This window comes from Peromyscus californicus, unplaced genomic scaffold (assembly GCF_007827085.1).
Source record: "Peromyscus californicus insignis strain IS unplaced genomic scaffold, ASM782708v3 Scaffold_5__1_contigs__length_169319896, whole genome shotgun sequence".
In the NCBI taxonomy this organism is placed as follows: Eukaryota; Metazoa; Chordata; class Mammalia; order Rodentia; family Cricetidae; genus Peromyscus; species Peromyscus californicus.
In genome coordinates, this window is record NW_026294573.1 from 62,953,417 (window position 1) to 62,973,365 (window position 19,949).

General features: G+C 39.1%; 1 protein-coding gene across 3 annotated transcripts in view; it reads right to left on the minus strand.

The window, feature by feature from the left end:
• Focad (focadhesin) overlaps nt 1-19,949 on the minus strand; it is a 287,598-nt gene that overhangs the window by 110,864 nt on the left and 156,785 nt on the right. For 2 of the 3 annotated variants that reach the window (XM_052717956.1, XM_052717955.1), the window contains 2 exons: nt 14,047-14,164; nt 8,471-8,656 (listed from right to left, as the gene is read on the minus strand). In XM_052717956.1, the coding sequence (XP_052573916.1) occupies nt 8,471-8,656; nt 14,047-14,164 (304 nt within the window). Of the gene's footprint in view, nt 1-6,067; nt 6,081-8,470; nt 8,657-14,046; nt 14,165-19,949 lie in introns of all 3 variants that reach the window. The other variant, XM_052717954.1, reaches the window with a different exon arrangement.

Genomic DNA, 19,949 nt, shown 5'->3' on the forward strand with positions numbered 1-19,949 from the left:
TATAGACAGTTGTGAGTTGTCTAATGTGGGTGCTTAAAACCAAACTCCAGTCCTTCATACCAGCAGCTAATACTGGCCATAGGAACTGAATCTGAACTAAAATCCCAACCTGGATTTCACAAAATTCTGTCCAAAAGGCCCTCTAAATGATTTCCCAAATAATTACTGTCATTTTCTCACCCCTCTGAGATTTTCTAGGCCATCTCTAACACAAGCTACAAGTATCTTAATCCAGACACTTTCTCTGTTCATATGTGGAGCATATCGCATAGCTTCTGATACATTAGCTAAATTTAACAGATAGCTTCTACTAGCCTACACCTTTTTAAAAATGTCGTTCTGATAACTTTTCAAATCTGCTTTTCATGAAGAGTTTAAACTTGGATTTGTCCTGAAAATACCTACATGTAGAGCTTAAAATGGTAAAGGTAGCACATCTCTTTCTTTTCCATGCTAACTAAGGAGATGCCTGGGAATAGTAGATATAGAAATGACCTGTTTTCCTTTGCTTTGTTTAAACATTTTCCCTGAGAGAAACATCACTCCTCCCAGACATTTCTCTCTTTAAACTGAATGAGAGACACTGTTATGTTGCAGAATACTTGTTTACACTGTGAAGATGTGGCTTTGCCAAGGCACCTTCTGATAAAAAGCTGAATGGCCAATAGCTAGATAGGAAGAGGTTAGGCGGGGACTTCCAGAGACAGAGAGGACTTTGGGAAGAAGAAAGGTCATCATGCCAGGAGACATATAGAGGAAATAGGAGGGTATATGATGGAAGAGTGGTAATGTCAGGTGATAGAACATAGATTAATATAAATGGGATAATTTAAGATATAAGAGCTAGTTAGGGAACAAGCCTAAGCTATAGGCCAAGCTTTCATAATTAAAAAGAAGTCTCCATGTCATCATTTGGGAGCTGACTGTTGGGACAGAAAAAGACTCATTATGTTGTCATCAAAAAGGACTTCAAATACTTTGTAGGAGCTGGCAAGATGACTCCTTGGAGAAAAGTACTTGCTGCCAAGTCTGACAATCCTCAGAGCCTACAAGGTAGAAGGGAAAAGTTGGCTCCTACAGGGTGCCTTCTAACTTCTAAGTGCCATAAACATGCACATACACACTAAAGAAATAAATAAAGCCTAAAGGAAAGGGGGGTCAGAAGGATGCTCCAGGTAAAAGCACCTGCCTATGAGTCTGATGGCCTGAGTTCAATCCCGAGAAAACCACTTCCTACAAGTTGTCCTCTGACCCCCACATGCATTATAGCATGCACATGTATGCTATCACACACACACAACCAATTTTTAAGAGAAAAAAAAAAATGGGCAGTACTTTTTCTTTAAATAAGTTAAAATTCAATCTAAACAATGGAAGTTAAACATAGGTGAAATAAGGAAACAAGTAAAATCTTTAGACACTACTCCCCTAATAATTCTGGTGGGCGGTGGGGAAGTTTCAACTGTCTCTTGCAGAAACACTGGACTTAGCATCCATTTGGTCAGTTATTTTGGAAGCCATTAAAAGCAACCTGTGCTAACTGTGGCAAAGAAAAAAAAAAACCTTTCTAAACAAATGCAATTCCATATACATGAAGGGAATGGAGGAACTCTAAAAACACAAAGAGGCTGATGGGGTATGGAACAACACCTACTTCATGGACAAGGGCCAGTGATGTCTGCTTGAAGCTTCGCCCCTCTACTGGCCATCAGCCGATTCAGGGGCTTGCCATCTTTACTCTGATACATGGCAACATCATAGCAAAACAGCATGCCACCTTTCAAAATAAAGAAATTCAGAATGAGCATTTCCAATGACAAAAAAATTATGAATTAAATTCTCAATAGTCCACACTGAGCCAATTTGGATAGAGAACTTATAAATGAAAACACAAATTGTTGAGCAAATTATTATTTTTAACATTGGTGTCAAAAGAAGGGAAAAACAGATGGATACAAAAATTAACATTTAAAATATAATTTTTTTACAAGTCCACTTATAATTAACACTTATCAGTATAAACATTTAAAAGAAAGAAAATTTATAATTTTTTTATTCATTTCACATTTTTGCAAACCAGTGGTACTACTATTAAGATTTATCCTACAATGAGTTTCATTAAATAAAAGTATGTGTGCATATTAATCTATGTCAACTCTTGACAACATAAGTCCCACACATAAACAAGTTGACCTCACACCTGCATCAGCCAGCTTTTGGTTGCCCCTCTTTTCCCTGCCTTTGTAACTATGGTTAACTGAGTTCTCAACTGAATGTCTAGTACTAGCTAGGTCCCCAAAACAATCAAAACCCAAGGAAGCCAGTAAAGTACCTGAGAGGTAACTTATGACAACCACAGGTAACTAATGGAAACTCAGTAATTCTGAGCTAATGAAAATACATATTCAAGGACCAAAATGACATAAAATATAGACACCATTACATTTCCAACATCTATTCTTAGTATATGTTGGAGAAAAGTGCATACTTTATAAACACAGCTGAGTAAATTGTTTTGCACTAAGAAGACCTATCTAAGCAGGACCCAGATTATCTTAGTTTGGGTTTTTATTGCTGTGAAGAGACACCCTGACCATGGCAACTCTTATAAGGAAAACATTTAATTGGGGTGGCTCACTTATAGTTTCAGAGGTTCGGTCTATTATCATCATGGAGCAGGGCACATGGCAGACATGGTGCTGGAGCTAAGAGTGCTAGATCTTGCAGGACTACTGGGAAGTTGACTAACTCACTGGGTGAGGCTTGAGTATATATGAGCCCTCAAAGCCTGCCTTCTCCAACAATACACACTTCCTCCAACAAGACCACGCCTACTCCAACAAGACCACACCTCCTAATAGTGCCACTCCCTTTGGGGGCCATTTTAATCATTACGTGTATCTCAGAAGCCTTCAAATACACCTTCTTGTCACACCTCAAGCTCCATTGGCAGCACAACTTCTAAACAATCACTTTGCCTATCATGGTTTGTTTGTTTGTTTGTTTTTTATGAATTAGACCATGAAGATGCTTTCGTATCTGACTTCTTTCACTCACCCTCACTGTTTTGAGAATCATCTTATCCTTATTGGCAGCTGTCTACTCATTCTCTCATCATGTTCTTTCACATGAACATGCAACATTTGTGTACTAATTTTACTGCAAATGAGCATTTAGATAGCTCCTGGGTTACACACTAGGCAAACAGTACTGTTATGAACTTATGTCTCCAGTAGCATCTATTGGGCTTAAATTCTGTAAAAATAAAAACCCAAGTAATGTAGGAATTTGTTCAGAATCAATTTTCAAAATATCATAGGAACTTATATTAGCAATAGCTGTCTTAGTTACCTCACCAACAGTTATTCCTTGGTAACTATGGGAACTGTTCCAAGAACTCCTGTGGTCAGCAAAATTCATGAATATTCATATATAGTATTTGCATATAACCTATTCACTTCCTCCTACATTTCTTATGAACCCCTATATTGTTTATAACAAATACAATGCAGGCATCAGATGAAGCATAAAACAGTTGCTGTGTTGGATTGTTGGAGGACTAATAATAAGAAAAGGTCTGCATGTGTTCAGTACAACTATAAACTTTCTTACAAATATTTTTGATATGCAGTAGGTTGACTCCTCAGATATAAAACCTGGGGGGAATATACAACCAACTGTACTTTGTATTTTCCATCTTTTATCCATTCCAATGGTATGAAATGTGATCTTAATACAGCTTTAACCCAGGTTTTTTATATTAAAATTCATTATCTTCTCATATGTTTATTGCACATGTGAATATTTCTTTAAACCCTGTTCGACTGTGTCACACATTTATATAATGAATTTTAGTCATTTCCACCTAGGTCCCCCTCTCATCCCTGTCTCCTGCTGGAATCCTCCTTCCCAACAAGTCCCTCCTACTTCCCTATCTCCCTTTAGCGTGTGGTCCAATGAGTTTAATTATAGTTTCTTGCCAAAACGTGGGTAGGAGATTATTCCTGGAGCAAGGGCAACTCATCAGTGGCTACACTGCTGAAGAAAATGATACCTCTCCCCCACACCCTTAACTGTCAACAATCTAATCAAGAGCATGGCTGGGGAAGTCACAGGTCCAAGGGAGGAACCTACTACTATGTTTTGCTAAATGGTCATGTTGTCAAATTGCCTTTTAAGTACTCATGTTATATTTATTAATTAATGCTGAGCCCCATCATTCATCGGAAAAAACTTCATACTACAGGAAGCAACGGTTAACGCTGAAAATATGTGATGGTGGAATACCCTCTTTTGAAGTGTCGACTCAAATGACTTCTAGTTTTGCTATTAAATAATTTTTATTACTTTGTAAAAGTTCTTGACACATTCTCCATGTGTCCTTTATCAGATATGTAACATCATATAAATGTCCTTAATGTATTTGTCATTCTTTTAAGCTAGAGCTTTTAGATCTGGGAAGCGTAGTCAGCACTGTGTGCTTGCCACACAGACGTGAGGACATGAGCTCAGTGCCCAGTACTGGCATAAGAGCAGAGGAGGGGTGGCATGTTTATATGAAACCCACGTACTGGGTACACCAGAGACAGGTGGATCCCTCGAGCTCACTGAGCCAACCGGGTGCATGAGAGGCCCTCACTCAGATAAGGTGGAGGACTGAAGGAAACACTTCCCTTCACATGCAAGGACATACATGTGCACCCCTGACACACATGGATACATGGAACACACACACACACACACACACACACACACACACGCGCTGCGCGCGGTGCGCACAAAGTAAAAATAAACAGCAGAGCTTTTCATTACAGAAATCATGGCTTTTCTCCACACCACTGCTATAAATCTAGTGACAAATTGGTTATATGTGCATATTTCACAATGTATTCTTTTGGTCAGCCTGTCTATCATTGCACTAACACCCCATCACCAATTTTTGTGGGTTTATAACTGGTCTTGACACCTGGTAATGTATGTCTTCCTACATTGTTGTTGCTATTCTTCAAGACTGCCTTGGTTATTCTTGGGTTTTTGTATTTCCACACAATTTTTGGAAAAAGACTGTCAAAAACTTACCAGGGTATTGATTATGATTTACTTAAGCCTATATATTAAATTGAAAAGAACTTAGATTTTACAATATGCAGCCTTCTAGCCCATAAATATCACATATCACTACATTTATGGTTTTTTTCAATATTATTTTGTAGTTATGAACATACAGGCTACAGATTTGTTTTAGATTTTCAATATTTATGATGCTATTATAGTTTTAAATTCCATTTTCCATTCATTATAGTATATGAAATATACAATTGATTTTATATACTCAGTTTTGAGTGTGTGTATATATATATATATACACATATATCTGTGTGTGTGTGTGTGTGTGTGTGTACATACACACAGAGTAACTGATGAATGGAGTTCAACTATTAGTCCTAATAATTATCCATCGATTATTTTGGATTGCCTATGAACACAACCATGTCATCTGTAAGTAATGAATGTTTTATTTCTTTAACCATGTAACTTTTCTTTCTTTTCCTTGGCTGACTGCACCAGCTATGTCCTCTAGTACAATATTAAGTAGGAGTGGTGATAATAGCATTTATATACTTTTCCACTATTAGACAGCAAAGTTTCAATATTTCAGGATTAACTACAAGCACATGTTGTGGGTATCTCTTATCAGAACAAAACAAGGTTCCATCTATACATAATTTTTAATATGAGTCTTTTTGGCATCATGAACATGTGCTAAACTTTTCACATTTTTTTCTGCACATTTGAATCTACTTAAAGATTGATCTACCTTTGTAAATTAAAACAATTATCCTAGCTTTGAAACATGAAATTAACCCCTCTTACCCTTTACATATATTGCTTCAATAAACCTCCTTCCTACCCTATCTTTCCAACTGTGCTCACTGGAAAAGGGTGGTGCATAAGGTTCCTGTTTTGTAAAGTCATGATCAAGTTCTGGTATTAATATTATGCTGCTTCCCACGAAGAAGCATCCGTTTTCTCTGTGTTCTTGCCACCGTCTGTATAAATTTAGTACCATTTCCCTTTTTCTTGACAAACTTTAGAAGAATTCATCAAGAAGCCGCCAGTACCTAAGCTTTCTTTGTAGGAAGATTATTAGGTTAGAGAATGAATTTCTCCAGTCAATATTAAATTGTTCATATAATCTCTCTCTCTTATCAGTTTCATATTTTAAGGAACTTCTGTATCTCACTTAAATTTTGAAGAATATTGACTAAAAGTTCTTAGTAGCATTTATCCTTCTGAATGGTGTAGGATCTGAAACAGCATTTCCTTTGCTGTTACTCATATAGGCATTCTCAGCCTTCCATATTTATTGATTTTGTTAAACCTTCACTTGAAGAGTATCTTTTTGTCTTTGGTCACATATTTTTATGATCTTTACTTGATTTGCTATTCTTTCCCCAGCTCTTTTAAACAGAAGTTTAGTTTCCCTTCCTTGTTTCTAATATATAAATTGAAAGTATATATTTCTATTCTAGCTAGGTGTTTGCCTAGAATTACCTGGGAAGAGAAACCTCGATTGAGAAACTGCCTCCACCAGATTGGCCAGTAGCAACGCCTGTGGGGCATTTTCTTAATATTAGTGATTGATGTGGGAGGACCCAGTCCACCCTGGGCAGTGCCACCCCTGGGCTGGTGGTCTTGGGTCTTATAAGAAAGCAGACTGTGCAAGACATGGGGAGCTAATCAGTAAGCAGCACTCCTCAGTGGTCTCTGCTTCAGTTCCTGCCTCCTAGCTCCTGTCTTGAGTTCCTGCCCTGACTTCTCTTAGTGATGGACTGTAAACTGTAAGGTGAAATAAACCTTCCCTCCCCAAAGTTTGATTTTGGTCATGGTGTTTTGTCACAGCAATAGAAAGCAAATTAAAACATGCAAGCAGACACACACCTACACGCACACACATATACATAGTCAATCACTGTCACAGGTACACCTTTAACTCTAATCCTGTGGGGATGGAAACATGAGGATCCTGGGGGCTTGCTAACTACTAGCATAGGTCTAGGTTCAGTGAGATACTCTGTCTCAAAGGAATAAGGTGGAAAGTGATATATAAAGACATGCTATGTTCTCCTCTGACCTCCAAATACACACAAACACACACACACACACACGCACACACACACACACACACACACGCACACACACACACACACACACAAAGTCCAAGCATTCCCACAACACTGCATCTCCACACACATATACCACCTGCTCATACTCATGCACAAACACAAAATCAATCAATCAGTCAACAGAAAAAGATTGTAACTACATTCTATAAGCTGTTATATGGTTTGTCCTCACTATGGTGTAGTTCCAATTAATTTTTAAAGTATCTTTATTGGTGTATTCACTGTATAAAATAATTGGCTCCATTGTGTCATTTCTGTGCATGTATATCATGTGTTTTGATCATATTTATGCCTGTATCACCTCTTAGCTCCTACCTCCTCTTAGTATCCTTCCTCTACCCAAATAGTCTCCCCTACTTTCATGTCCTATTTTAAAAATCTAGATTGCAAATATGCAGTATATCCTTCTGAATCTGACTTATGTCACACACTTAGATGATGACATACAGTATTCCTGCAAATGACATGATTTTGCTCCTCTTTATGGTAACATAAAAATCCATATATATGTAAAGTACAGGGTTTTTTTTAGTTGAGTAATTCCTCTAGTGATGGACACAGGCTGATTTTTGAGCAGTGCCATAATAAACACAAAAGTGCAAGTATATTATGTTATATGCTAACTTTGATTACTTTGGGTAAAACCAACAAGTGGTATTGGGGGATCATATAGCAGTTCTGGTTTTCATCTTCTGGGGAACATCTATACTGACTTCCATAGGGGCTAAACTAATTTACAGTTCCAACAATCGTGTATGAGCATGGCTTGTTCTCTGTGTCATTATCTGCATTTCTTGTTTGTTTTCTTGATAATGGCTATTCTGGCTGGGCTGAGCTGGAATCTCAATGGAGTCTGATTTGCATTTCCTTGATGGCTAAGGATATTAAAATTGTTTCTATACATTTGTTGGCCATTGGTTGCTGCTCTTTCCTCCAACAGACCTGACCTCTGCCTGAGCCATCTCCCAATCAAGTCCATAGCCAGAATATTGAATATGTTCCAGGAGTTGAAAAAGTCTAAAATATTCTCCCTGTTCTGGAACTGGAAGCTATCTTTTTTTTTTTTTGCTAAAGCAAAAAAAAAAAAAAGACTGTAGTATTTGCTTCTAGAGTTTTGGGATTCCTTTTCAAGTTAGGTTTGTGGTAAGTTTTTCAGCTGTGTGTACATGTCAGCAGCAGCAACAACAATATCCTACCATCTAACCTATTACAATTCTTCATGAAAGTAAGAGTTGGGACGTGAAGCTATAAACCTGAACTTCACCACCATGCAGAATTCTTACCTGCTAGGCCAGGTTTCAACCCTGGTTGCTTGTTTGTTTCATACATCTTCAATATAAAACTGGGGATTCCTGCTACCGTTTTCCCTTGGTCTGATCGGATGCCTCCTTTCAATGCAGAATGATATATTCCCCGGGGCATATTCACCATCTCTTGTTTCACAAGGGATGTAAAGAATTCTTCCAAGGCTGAAAGAGAATAAAAAGAGTTCAAAACCCAAAAAAATGTGGCATTCCAAAAGCAGAACATTCATTCTTAACTGGTACACAGACACCTAGCTATATTTCAGGTTGAAATTTGCAGAATGAAAAGTAAACTACTGATCATCATCTCTTTCTTAAATTTCCCCAGATTAGAACAAAGCACCACACTGTTCAGGTATCAGAAGTTAGAATTTACTCTTACTTCTTCACTTCTTACATATAATCCGTTGGCAAGTTCTTGTGGCTCCACCTTCAGAGTCCAATTCTTTGACAACCATTCCTATGAAATCTTGCCTGCTTATTATCTTTGTCCTTTCTCAAATATGCTAATGTAAAAGCTACATCTTTAGTTTCTTCTTCCTCCAGATCATTCCTGCAGCATCCTCCAGCCAGAAGCTGAGGCGGTCCTTTCCTAACACCATCCAATAGTTTTCACTGCATAGCCTCTGAGCACAAACCAGGAATCGTCAGCACTCTTCCCTGACCTCATTTCTGCCACGTTCCCTTCTTGCTAAGTTAAAGATCTTTCCAAATAACCTTTCTCTTCTTCAAAAATACAGGCTTATGTGTTGCACAGGGACACGAGACTAGCTGGCTGTCTACCTGGAGCATACTATTACCAGATGTTCATGGAATGAGTCCTGCTTGTCCTCTGGATGTTTTCAGAGAGATCTTTTAGAACCAAGCACCATTCTGTAGCAATGTTAGTACAAGTATTAAAATCTGAAAACTTCATTCCTTACTACCTTGTCTACACTCCTAATAAAGCCTGTGATCTTTGCTATTTGACACTGTATGTACTACTAAACAACATGATAATGTAAGATCAGAAGATAGCAAGATGTCAAACAAAATAACTGCTAAGATTAATGGGTTCATATTTAGGTGTCATTTCCATAAGGGCCACTAGAGGCTGCCCAATACAGAAACAAAAACAAAGCATTAAAGCTAGACAAATCACTGGGCGGGGGAGGGGGGAGGAGGGGACACGACACGGGACACTACTGCATGTTCCTCCAACAGGAACAGAAAGGCAGGGGTCCACCCAGCCACATCCGAATTTTATTAGGAATGTTTCTACCTCAAGATCTTTAAATGACCCTGATTTGAAGCAGCAAATATGCACTAGCACATCTACTCAGTGTCCTTCTATCTTTCTATATAAGCTCCTGGATGCAACCAAACTTATTCATACAGAGCAAAGAGAGGGACTGGGGAGGTCGCTCAGTCAATAAAGCATGTGGCAGAGCATGCGGACCTGAGTTTGATCCCCAGAACCTGTATAAAAAAGCCAAGTGAGGCAGTGCACACATGCCATCCCAGCCTGGGGAGTCAAAGACAAGAGGAATCCTGCAACCTGCTAGCCAGACAGTCTCCCCAGTGGCAATGCCCAGGTACAGGCAAAAGACTCTGACTCAAAAAATAAGGAGGAAGAGCAACTGAAGAAGACACCCAAAGCCAATCTCTGGTCTATACATATGCACACGCACACACACACACACACACACACACACACACACACACACACGCACACGCACACGCACACGCACGCACGCACGCACAGTACTGAGAACATCTGTTGGAGACAGTTTCCATTGACTCCTCCACACTTGCCCTCCACCCTTCTCAACACCGCTCTGTAGCCTCCCAAAGTAAACTTTAAGAAATGCAGCAGCAGGCTGCTCAGGGTTTCAACCAGTGAAAGGCACTGGCAGGAGATCAAAGGGTGAAAACACAGTGAAGTCAAGGAACCGATTCCTTAGACACTGTCCAACAGGTTACTACAGGCTGCCTGCAGCCTTGTTGAGAGGGCTGTCTCCCCTTAGGCAGCTCTGTTGGTGACACGAATGTCTCTCTCCCCCCTACACAGGCCAGAGGACCTTCTATCCTTGGATGATTCACCCATCATGTCTAATGAATCTCCATTAACTTCGAAAACATGCTTTTAAAGAACCACTTTATTCAACTTTCTTCAATTATTCCACAGAGCATGAACTCCTTTTCCTGTCATGACCTTGATGAATATAACATCTAAACAAGTGAATGACATGTAATCACAGGCTATGTACTCCAGTTCCTGAACACTGGTAAAGGTATGCCTGCTCTAAGCTCAGTCTGAGGACAGACTTTTCAAAATGAGTGTGAGTGAGTCATGTGACTGGGAAGCTAGGAGCACTCTGGTAAGAGGGTAATTTCGTGCTCCTTCAGGAAGAACTGTGTTCTGACAAAGGGGACGAGTACACACGTCAGAAGAGAAGGACACGCTGGCAAGCACGCTGCTCCAGCCACGGAAAGCTGTCTACTTGTCAAGCTCTGTGGTCAATGAAAACCTCTCAGCTCTATCCTGGAGAAGGGAGGTGAGGGAAAGATGCAGGCACCTCAACGCAGCCACTACAGAGAACACCATCCTCCCCCAAGCAACGGAGCCAGCAGCCGGCATTCTTCCTGCTCTCCACGGCCTTTGCCTTGGCCTCTTCATTGCATATAACCAGTGAGGATTTGAAAAGAAGAGGAAAATCTATAGGACAACAAGGGGAGCATGTTGACACTGTAGTTATATCTAACGAAAAAGCATCCAACAACTGAGAAAAATTAACATAAGGAGCTAGGTTAAGGATCTTAAATATACTATGCTGAATGAAAAAATATCTAATTCCTAAGGTCCACAAACTCAGAGCATCTGGCAAAATCCAATTAGGATTACAGTACAAATAATTTTAAGCTAGGACTTTAACAAGCTCAATATTAGGGTCTGGAAGGATGATGGCTTGGTAGTTAAGAATGGATACTGCTCTTGCACAAGACCAGAGTTCAATTCCCAGGATTCACAGGGCAGCTCACAACTGTATTTAACTCCAGTTCCAGAAGATCTGACACCCTCTTCAGTCCTCCATGGGCACCAGGCACACACATAGTGCACTTACACACATGTGGGCAAAGCACCCATACAGGTGAAAGTTTTTTAAAACATTGTTTGTTAAGAAGAGGAAGAGGGCCAGGCGGTGGTGGCGCACGCCTTTAATCCCAGCACTTGGGAGGCAGAGCCAGGCGAATCTCTGTGAGTTCGAAGCCAGCCTGGTCTACAAAGCGAGTTCCAGGAAAGGCACAAAGCTACACAGAGAAACCCTGTCTCGAAAAACCAAAAAAAAAAAAAAAAAAAAAAAAAAAAAAAAAAAAAAAAAGAAGAGGAAGAGAAGGAGGAGGAGGAAGAAGGCAGAGGAGGAGGAGGAGGGAGGGGGAGGGAGGGGAAGGAGGAGGGAGGGGAAGGAGGAGGGGAGGAGGAGAAGGAGGAAGGAGGAGGGAGGAAGAGGAGGAGGAGGAGGAGGAGGAGGAGGAGGAGGAGGAGGAGGAGGAGGAGAAGTAATCACTAACCAGTGAGGATCAGGCAGCATCCACTGGGTATGCTTCTAGTCTCTGCTCCTATGGCTGCAGCCTATGTCCTCGTCTGTCAGTGCTCCATTAATCAGAGAAAGTGAGCACAGAAGAATGTAAAATGTAGTCTATCGTGATGGTTTGCCAGACATAGTTAGTACCTCCACAATCAACTTGACTCCAATTAGCGATTTCCTCAAACAACCAGAGTTGGTAGAGTACTATAACCATCAAGTACGGATGGATACCAGCACGGAGGTACCAGTGCTCAAAAGAGCTGCTCAGTGGCAACATTTTCCACCTTCCCAGGCACTCATGCCCCTCCGCGGATCACAGCAGGAATCAGCAAAGGGCACAAAGTCACTTTAACAGTCCAAATAAACTATTGGAGGTGGCTGTCTAAGGACACTGGAGGAATGTTGTATAAAAAGGCTGTTTCTTATTCCTGCTGGCTGTTAACCCCAGAGAGACTCAAGGCTCCTGGGGAGCTATGAGGTAGGAAGTGTGGAGAAGAAAGTAACAGAGAACAAGCCTCGAGGCTTGTTGTAAAGAAGAGAAGAAATGAAAACATATCTTTGCCTCAGCTCCACGATTCAGTTTGCCCTAATGAAAGAAGGCAGGGATGGACAGAAGTTTTCTCTATAAGTAAACAATAAATTTGGCTAAATTTTCAGGGAACCTCTGTGTGTCATGAAATCAAGAAAAAAAGATAACATTACAGATTACTACAATCAAATTACAATAACTAAGTTGAGAGGACATAATGACATTTATTTTATTACACTACACACACACACATACACACATATATTCAAGGTAGAATTTGAACAAAAAGCAAATGTTGGTTAACACTGAGAAGCTTCAAATCACAATGGATCATCTACAGAATTTTTAAGTGTTTTTTAATAATCAGAAGATAAATTTTTAAATAATATAAATTTGAATCACAGTCCATAATTCACATTTCAAACTATAGTTACTTACTGTTTCTTATGTAAGACTAAAATAGGGGCAGTGAAAGTGCTACATATGTGAGCACCACACACATGCACAGCATGCCTTTTAAAGGCTAACGGTCCAATAAACTTTATATCAAAGCTGGATGACCAAATAATTTGATCCTTAAAACAAAAATAAATAAAAGTAAAAATAAGACACGGTCTCATTATGTAGCCATGGACGGCCTGGACCTCACTGCATAGACCAGGTGAGCCTCAAATTCACCATGCCTGGCAGAAGTATAACCCCGGCTTCCAGCCCAGGATCCTCCAGCTTCTGCCTCATCAGGAGCTCCCACCTGTGCACATCAATGCACCCACCTTGATCCATTTGTTAAAAGCATTAATTTAGAGCTCTCAAATATTAATGACGTGATTAGTGTTCTGTACAGAAGGAATAAATTGGCGTAGAGAAATGCCTCAGCAGTTAAGAATCCTTGTTGATCTTGCAGAGGACCTGAATTCTAGTCCCCGCACCCATGTGGCAACTGACAATAGTCTTTAACACTTCCTCAGGTACCCAGCATGCACATGGTACATAAACATACATGCAACCAAAACACCCAAACATATAAAATAGTAAATAAATTAAAAAAGGAATAAATTCATAACAGTAAAACTACTAGTAAATCTCTCAAAAGTCCAATGGCCATCCTTCTCACTTAGCTTATAACAAAAGGACATTAATTAAAGCGGTGACCTGGAGTCCCAGTGCAAGTTTGTCTGGCACAATAAACTTAGCTTGTGAAATGAATTCTAGCTACACTGAAAACAATCATTTAAACTCATTTTCCAGCTTAATGTTACTGTCATCTAATGGTTAAAACACCATATTACCTAAGACGGTCCCTACAGAACACAATGATACTTAGGATTTCAGCTAGAAAGTATCTATGTGAGAGTAAACTACAGCAAGTGCACACCAAACAAGGAGCCCCCACAATTGATCAAACAGGCAAAAATCACTAACAAATGCTAACCCTATGGTTGCCAAACAGGAGTCACCTGGTAAAACCGAAGGAGCAGTGATTGTCAACAGTCTCAGATAGCAAGGGCCAGGAATGGAAAGGTCCACAGCTTCCTCTTCATCCAACTCATCAGGAACAGGCACTTCTGGCCTTATCTGAAGTAAGTAATGACATGTCAGAGAAGACGGAAATAAAACTTGTAAAATATATTCTTTGTTGACTCTGTCTTAGACTCAATCACTTTTTAATATCAAAAGACAATTTAAGTGAAATTTTAAAAATACACTCCCATTCCTGTAACAGCAGATGTGGTGACGCACACCTTTAATCCCAGAACTTGGGAGGCAAAGGCAGGTGGATCTCTATGAGTTTGAGGCCAGTCTAGTCTAGTGTGTGAGTTACAGTACAGCCAAGGCAACATAGAGAGACCATGTCTCAAAACACACACACACACACACACACACACACACACACACACACACACACACACACACACACATTCACATTCATGTCCCAGTCTGATTAAATGATAAACTCTAGTCATTTTATTTGGTATGATCTCAGTTCCATTTAAAGAATTGATTGCAATACAATAAGAACATCATCATAGGCCAGCATGAGCAATGATTATCATAGAAAACTAACAAAATACCGCATCAAACAGTAATAAGATATCAACACTGACATATTCGATGTGTTCAACTTGTGTGTGTTATAATTAAATATTTGATTCATCTGATTTTTATTTTAATCTGTGATTTAGAGGCTAGAGAAAGGCTCAGGCGACAAGAGCAATTGCTGCTCTTTCAGAGGACCTGAGTTTGTATCCCAGCACACAGGCTGTGCCGCTCACACTGTTTATAACTCTAACTCTAGGTGTTCCAACACACTCTTCTGGCCTCTGTGGTTACAAACATGCACACACACACACACAAAAATTAATCTTTTAAAATTGTTATCGCAGCTACATCTCTATGACCAAGCTTAAAACCTTCTAGTGGAAATATTCAAAGATTGGGGCACGACAAATGTTTCACTTTACATTCTTTGGACTTAGCCACTGTTGCCACAGAAAATACACTAAAATTAGTAATCAGTAGCTTCGCTTTGTTGTATGTAATTTGTATTCTGATGATTTTTTTCAGTTCCTTTGTGTTTAGTTAGCTTTGTGCAAACCAAAATAAGAATATAAGATTACCACTATCATATTTTCTACAAGATATAATGGTAAAGCAATTAATTAAATTTTTAATACTTTCAGTGACACATCATCATAATGTCCACACAGAGATAATTAGCAAGAGGGTAGGGAATCAAAATACAGAAAAGTGGTTGCTATAACCATAAAGTGCCAGAACCTAGTCGTTACCATTTGCCTGTCTCTGGGAGTTATTTTTAGAAATAATTAACAATTCCTGCAGACTGCCTTCTTCATAGGTCCCCAAAGCACCATTTCATTAGCAACTGCACTGAGTCAGGATTCTTGCAGAGGGATAAAGGAAAACAGAGAGCAAATGCTTCTCTTATGTGTAATGATCTCAACTCTAGTGATGCTGCTCAACCATGAGGAGAGTTACCATCAGTACAGAATGCACATGTGAAAGCAACTTAACCTCCTGAGCGCTCCCCAAGACAAGACTTCATTCAGATTCAACACTGAGAACTTGGTTCTGAGAGAACTTCAGGAATAACACTCAGGCATAGTCCAGATAGGGTATGACAGCATTCACTTACGACGCTACATTACCAGAGATACCCTGGCACACTGAGAACCTTTCAGTTCTAATAAGCAGTGTTTCCCAAGAGTCTCTAGTTTATAGTTGGAATTTTCTATGTTTAGTATGATTGAGAACTGTCTTTGAAACTCTAACCAGTACTAGATCCTTCTAATTCCTGAAAACTAAATGAATAAAAGAGCAAGCTCATTGCCCCTGACATGCTTTCTGATTTTAAACGTCAAGAATCTTTGGAAAAACCAGTAATTTCCTTAAAGCCCAGAAATTCTGATATTAAGTATATAACAAAGATAAACAAAAACCTATGCTCATAGAAAGACTTGCACACAAATGTTCAAGAACACTTGTTATTATATAACATTATACCTCCAAATACCTCCAAATACAAGCACACTCATCAATTTATGAATTAATAAGCAAACTGAAGTATATTCATACAATGGAACATAATTCAACCATTAGTAGCAATAAAATATAGCTTTAAAAAGGAAAGAAATAATAAAGGGGTGCAAGGGATGGCTCAGTGGGTGAGGCACTTGCTGTGAAGCCCGTTGATCTGAGGTTGATCCCTGGGATCCACAAAGTGGAAGAGAACTCACTTGTCCTGCGATATCCACACATGTGCCACAGCACGCGTGTCCTTCTCTTCCAGATGTACAGGACAGATAAATGCTTGAAAAAGCTAACTAGAGATCAATGATGAATTCGATGAAATAATTGAAATTACACTAGAAATATAAAGAACCAATGAACAAAAGAATTGGTTCTTTGAAAGGATAAACAGTATTAACAAAGGCTTCACCAAACAAACCAGAAGAGACAGCAAGAAGAAACTAGCAAGAGTAGAGGAAACGCAACAGATACCTCTAAAGTTTAGAGGATCATTAGAGAGTGCTTTGAAAAAGTACATTCTAACAAAATGGAAAACCTGGAAGAAATGGATATTTTTCTAGGTATACACCATGTACAAAGACTCAAGAAGATGAAAAGCCTACAGATCAACAAGGAACAATGAGACTGAAGCATCAATAAAAAATCTCCCAAAAAATGAAAAGTCCAGGACTGGATAGACTCATTGCCCAGTTCTATCAAGTCTTTCAACTACTTCACAAAACAGAAAGAACAGACTGCTTACAAACTCATGCTATGAAGCTAATACTACACTGACACCCAAACCAAATAAGGAAATAAGAAAAATAACTATAAGCCAATTTCCTTGGTAAACAGAAATGTAAAACTCATCAATAAAATACTTGCAATCAAACTCAACAATACACCAAAGAGATCAAACACTATGATCAAGCAGGTTCATTCTAGGAATACAGGACTAGCTCAATATACTCAGCTCACATAAAAGAATTAATGCATAAAAATATAGCAAATAGAGGCTAAAGAACACTTACTGCTCCAAAAGACCCAGGTTTGATTCCCAAAACCCATACAGTAGCCCCCAACCATCTGTAATGAGATTTCCAGGGAATCCATTCAACAGTTATACACATGGTGCACATACATGCAGGCAAAACATTTATGCATATAAACTAAAACAAATAAATCTTTTTAAAAACATAGCACACCACCGGGCACTCGGGAGGCAGAGCCAGGCGAATCCCTGTGAGTTCGAGGCCAGCCTGGGCTACCAAGTGAGTTCCAGGAAAGGCGCAAAGCTACACAGAGAAACCCTGTCTCGAAAAACCAAAAAAAAAAAAAAAAAAAAAAAAAAAACATAGCACATGAAGAAAGCCCAGGATAAAAATTGCATAATTACTACATGTAGAAAATTTTTTTTTGCAAATTCAACATTTCATCATGAAAAACTCCCTGCCTGCAGAAATCAGAGAGAAAATGATAATACCTCAAAACAATGAAAGTTATATGTTGTGGAATACTTGTTTAATTATGCAAAGATGAGTTGCATTTGTTGATGTTGTAGAATATTTATTTAACTATGCAAAGATGTGTTGCATTTGTTTAACTATGTAAAGATGTGTTGGCTTTGTTTAATTATATAAAGATACATTGCTGTTTTACCTTGCCTGCCTAAGGTATTTAATTGGTCTAAGAAAAAGCTGACCAGCCAATAGCGAGGGAGGAGATATAGGTGGGGCTTCTGGGCAGGAAGAGTAAGTAGGAAGAATTTAGGTTCAGGGGAAGAAGGATTAAGAGACGCAAGGGAGATGCCAAGGGCCAGACAAACAGACATGGAGGAAACAGGAAAGTTGGACATACAGAATGAAAGAAAGGTAAAAAGCCCCAAAGCAAAACACAGATGAATAGAAACAGGTTAAATTAAGTTAAAAGAGCTAGTGGGACAAGCCTAAGCTAAGGCTGAGCATTTATAATTAATAATAAGTCTCCTGTCTTTATTTGGAAGCTAGTTGGAAGCTCAAAGAAAACCCTAACCACAGCCATATACAGAAAACTACAATCAGTGTTATACTGAATAAGGAAAAACTTCAAAGCATTTTCTCTAAAATCAGGAACAAGACAAGGTTCTCTGCTATATCTACTATTTTTCAATCTAGTACTTGAAACTTAGCCAAATGGGAAAATTAACAGATACTTTTCAAATGAACAAGTATAAACAGCCAAAAAATAAATGCAGAGTTGTGCAGCATTATTAGTCATTAAGCAAATATAAATCAAAACTACTTTGAGTCCAACTCTGATCAGAATGACAAATATATAAAAGTTTAAAAATATATCAAATGCTGGCAATGATGTGGAGGGAAAGAACCCTTAATATACTGCTGGGGATACAAGTCAGTATGCAAGTTCCTCAATAAGCCAAAAGTAGAACTACCAAATAATCTAGCTGTCCCCTTTCTGGGTCTAGACCTGAAGGAACCAAGGGTGGCTTGCTACAGAGATAGCTGCATACTTGTGTTACTGTGTCACTATTCACAATAGCCAAGTCATAGCATCAGTCTAGTTGCTCAGCAACAGCTGAATGGTTAAAGAGAAAATGCCGTGTATACACCATGACATATTATTTCAACAATAAGATCAGTAAAGTCGTATCACCTGCAGGAAAGAGGATGAAATAGAGATCACCATGTTAAATGAGATTAACAAGAAAACCTATTTTTTCTCTTACATCTGAATCTTCCTTTAAAATAATGGACATGAAAGTATATATATTAGGAACTAGGGAGGACTGCTGGGGGCAGGTGAAAAATAATCCAAGTTTTTAAAAAAGGGAATAAAGTACAGAGATACACGCTACATATAAAAGAGCCTTGAAAAGAACATGAAAAGGAAGTCAGTCATAAAAGGCCACATTCTGGATGCTTCCATTTATAAGAAAGGTCCAGAAAAGACAAATTCACAGAGACTGAAAGAAGATTAACGTTTGTTTAGGGCATGGAGACGAAGGGAGTAAAAGTGGCCACCCACCCAACATGGGCTCTTTTAGGGAAGAATGCTCCCACCCAAATCTTTATACATTCTAGAAGCCCTGAGCTGTCCACTTGAAATGGCTGTCTTATGGTTTTCAATTTACAAATCAAAGAAGTTGAAAATTGAAAGTAAGGAGGGAGGAGCTGGGGTGGCAGCAGAGAAGGAAAAGAAACCACTGCTGTCCCTCCATGTGAGGGGATGTAACTGCTGGGCAAAGTGTGCCAAAGAACCCAATGCTTCCAGAATTACTTAGCAGAGAAGGGGTACAATACTACATCCTGTCCATGTCTTCTGCTCCAACAAGTGATGTTACTCAAAATCATTAACAGGATCCAGGACACTGACATTTCTAAAAGACACTAAAGAAAGTTCCCAGGTTGGGGGATAAAGAAAATCCAACCATCTTAAATTGTCTAATTTCATGGTGATATGAGTGCCAACTAATGTGGGTGCCAGGAGGCGAACTTGGGTCCCCTGGAAGAGCCGTAAGTGCTCTTAACTATTGAACCATCTCTCCAGTTCCTCTGCTCAGGTCTTAAGGAATTATTCCCTCCAACTACCTAACACCAATCTTTGACTTTGATTTGTGTGTAACAACATAATAGGCTCAGAGTAAGAGCACTCACACGTAAGACTATCTGTTGAAGTCACAAAACTTTGGCAATTGCTTCACATTAGCTGATAAAAACATCCAGGGGAAGCTCAGAATGTCCTTAGAATACACACACAAAACTACAAGACCTCCCAATTACAGAAAAGAATAAAAAAATGACAAATGACTTTAAAAAAATCTCCTTCAAGTTGA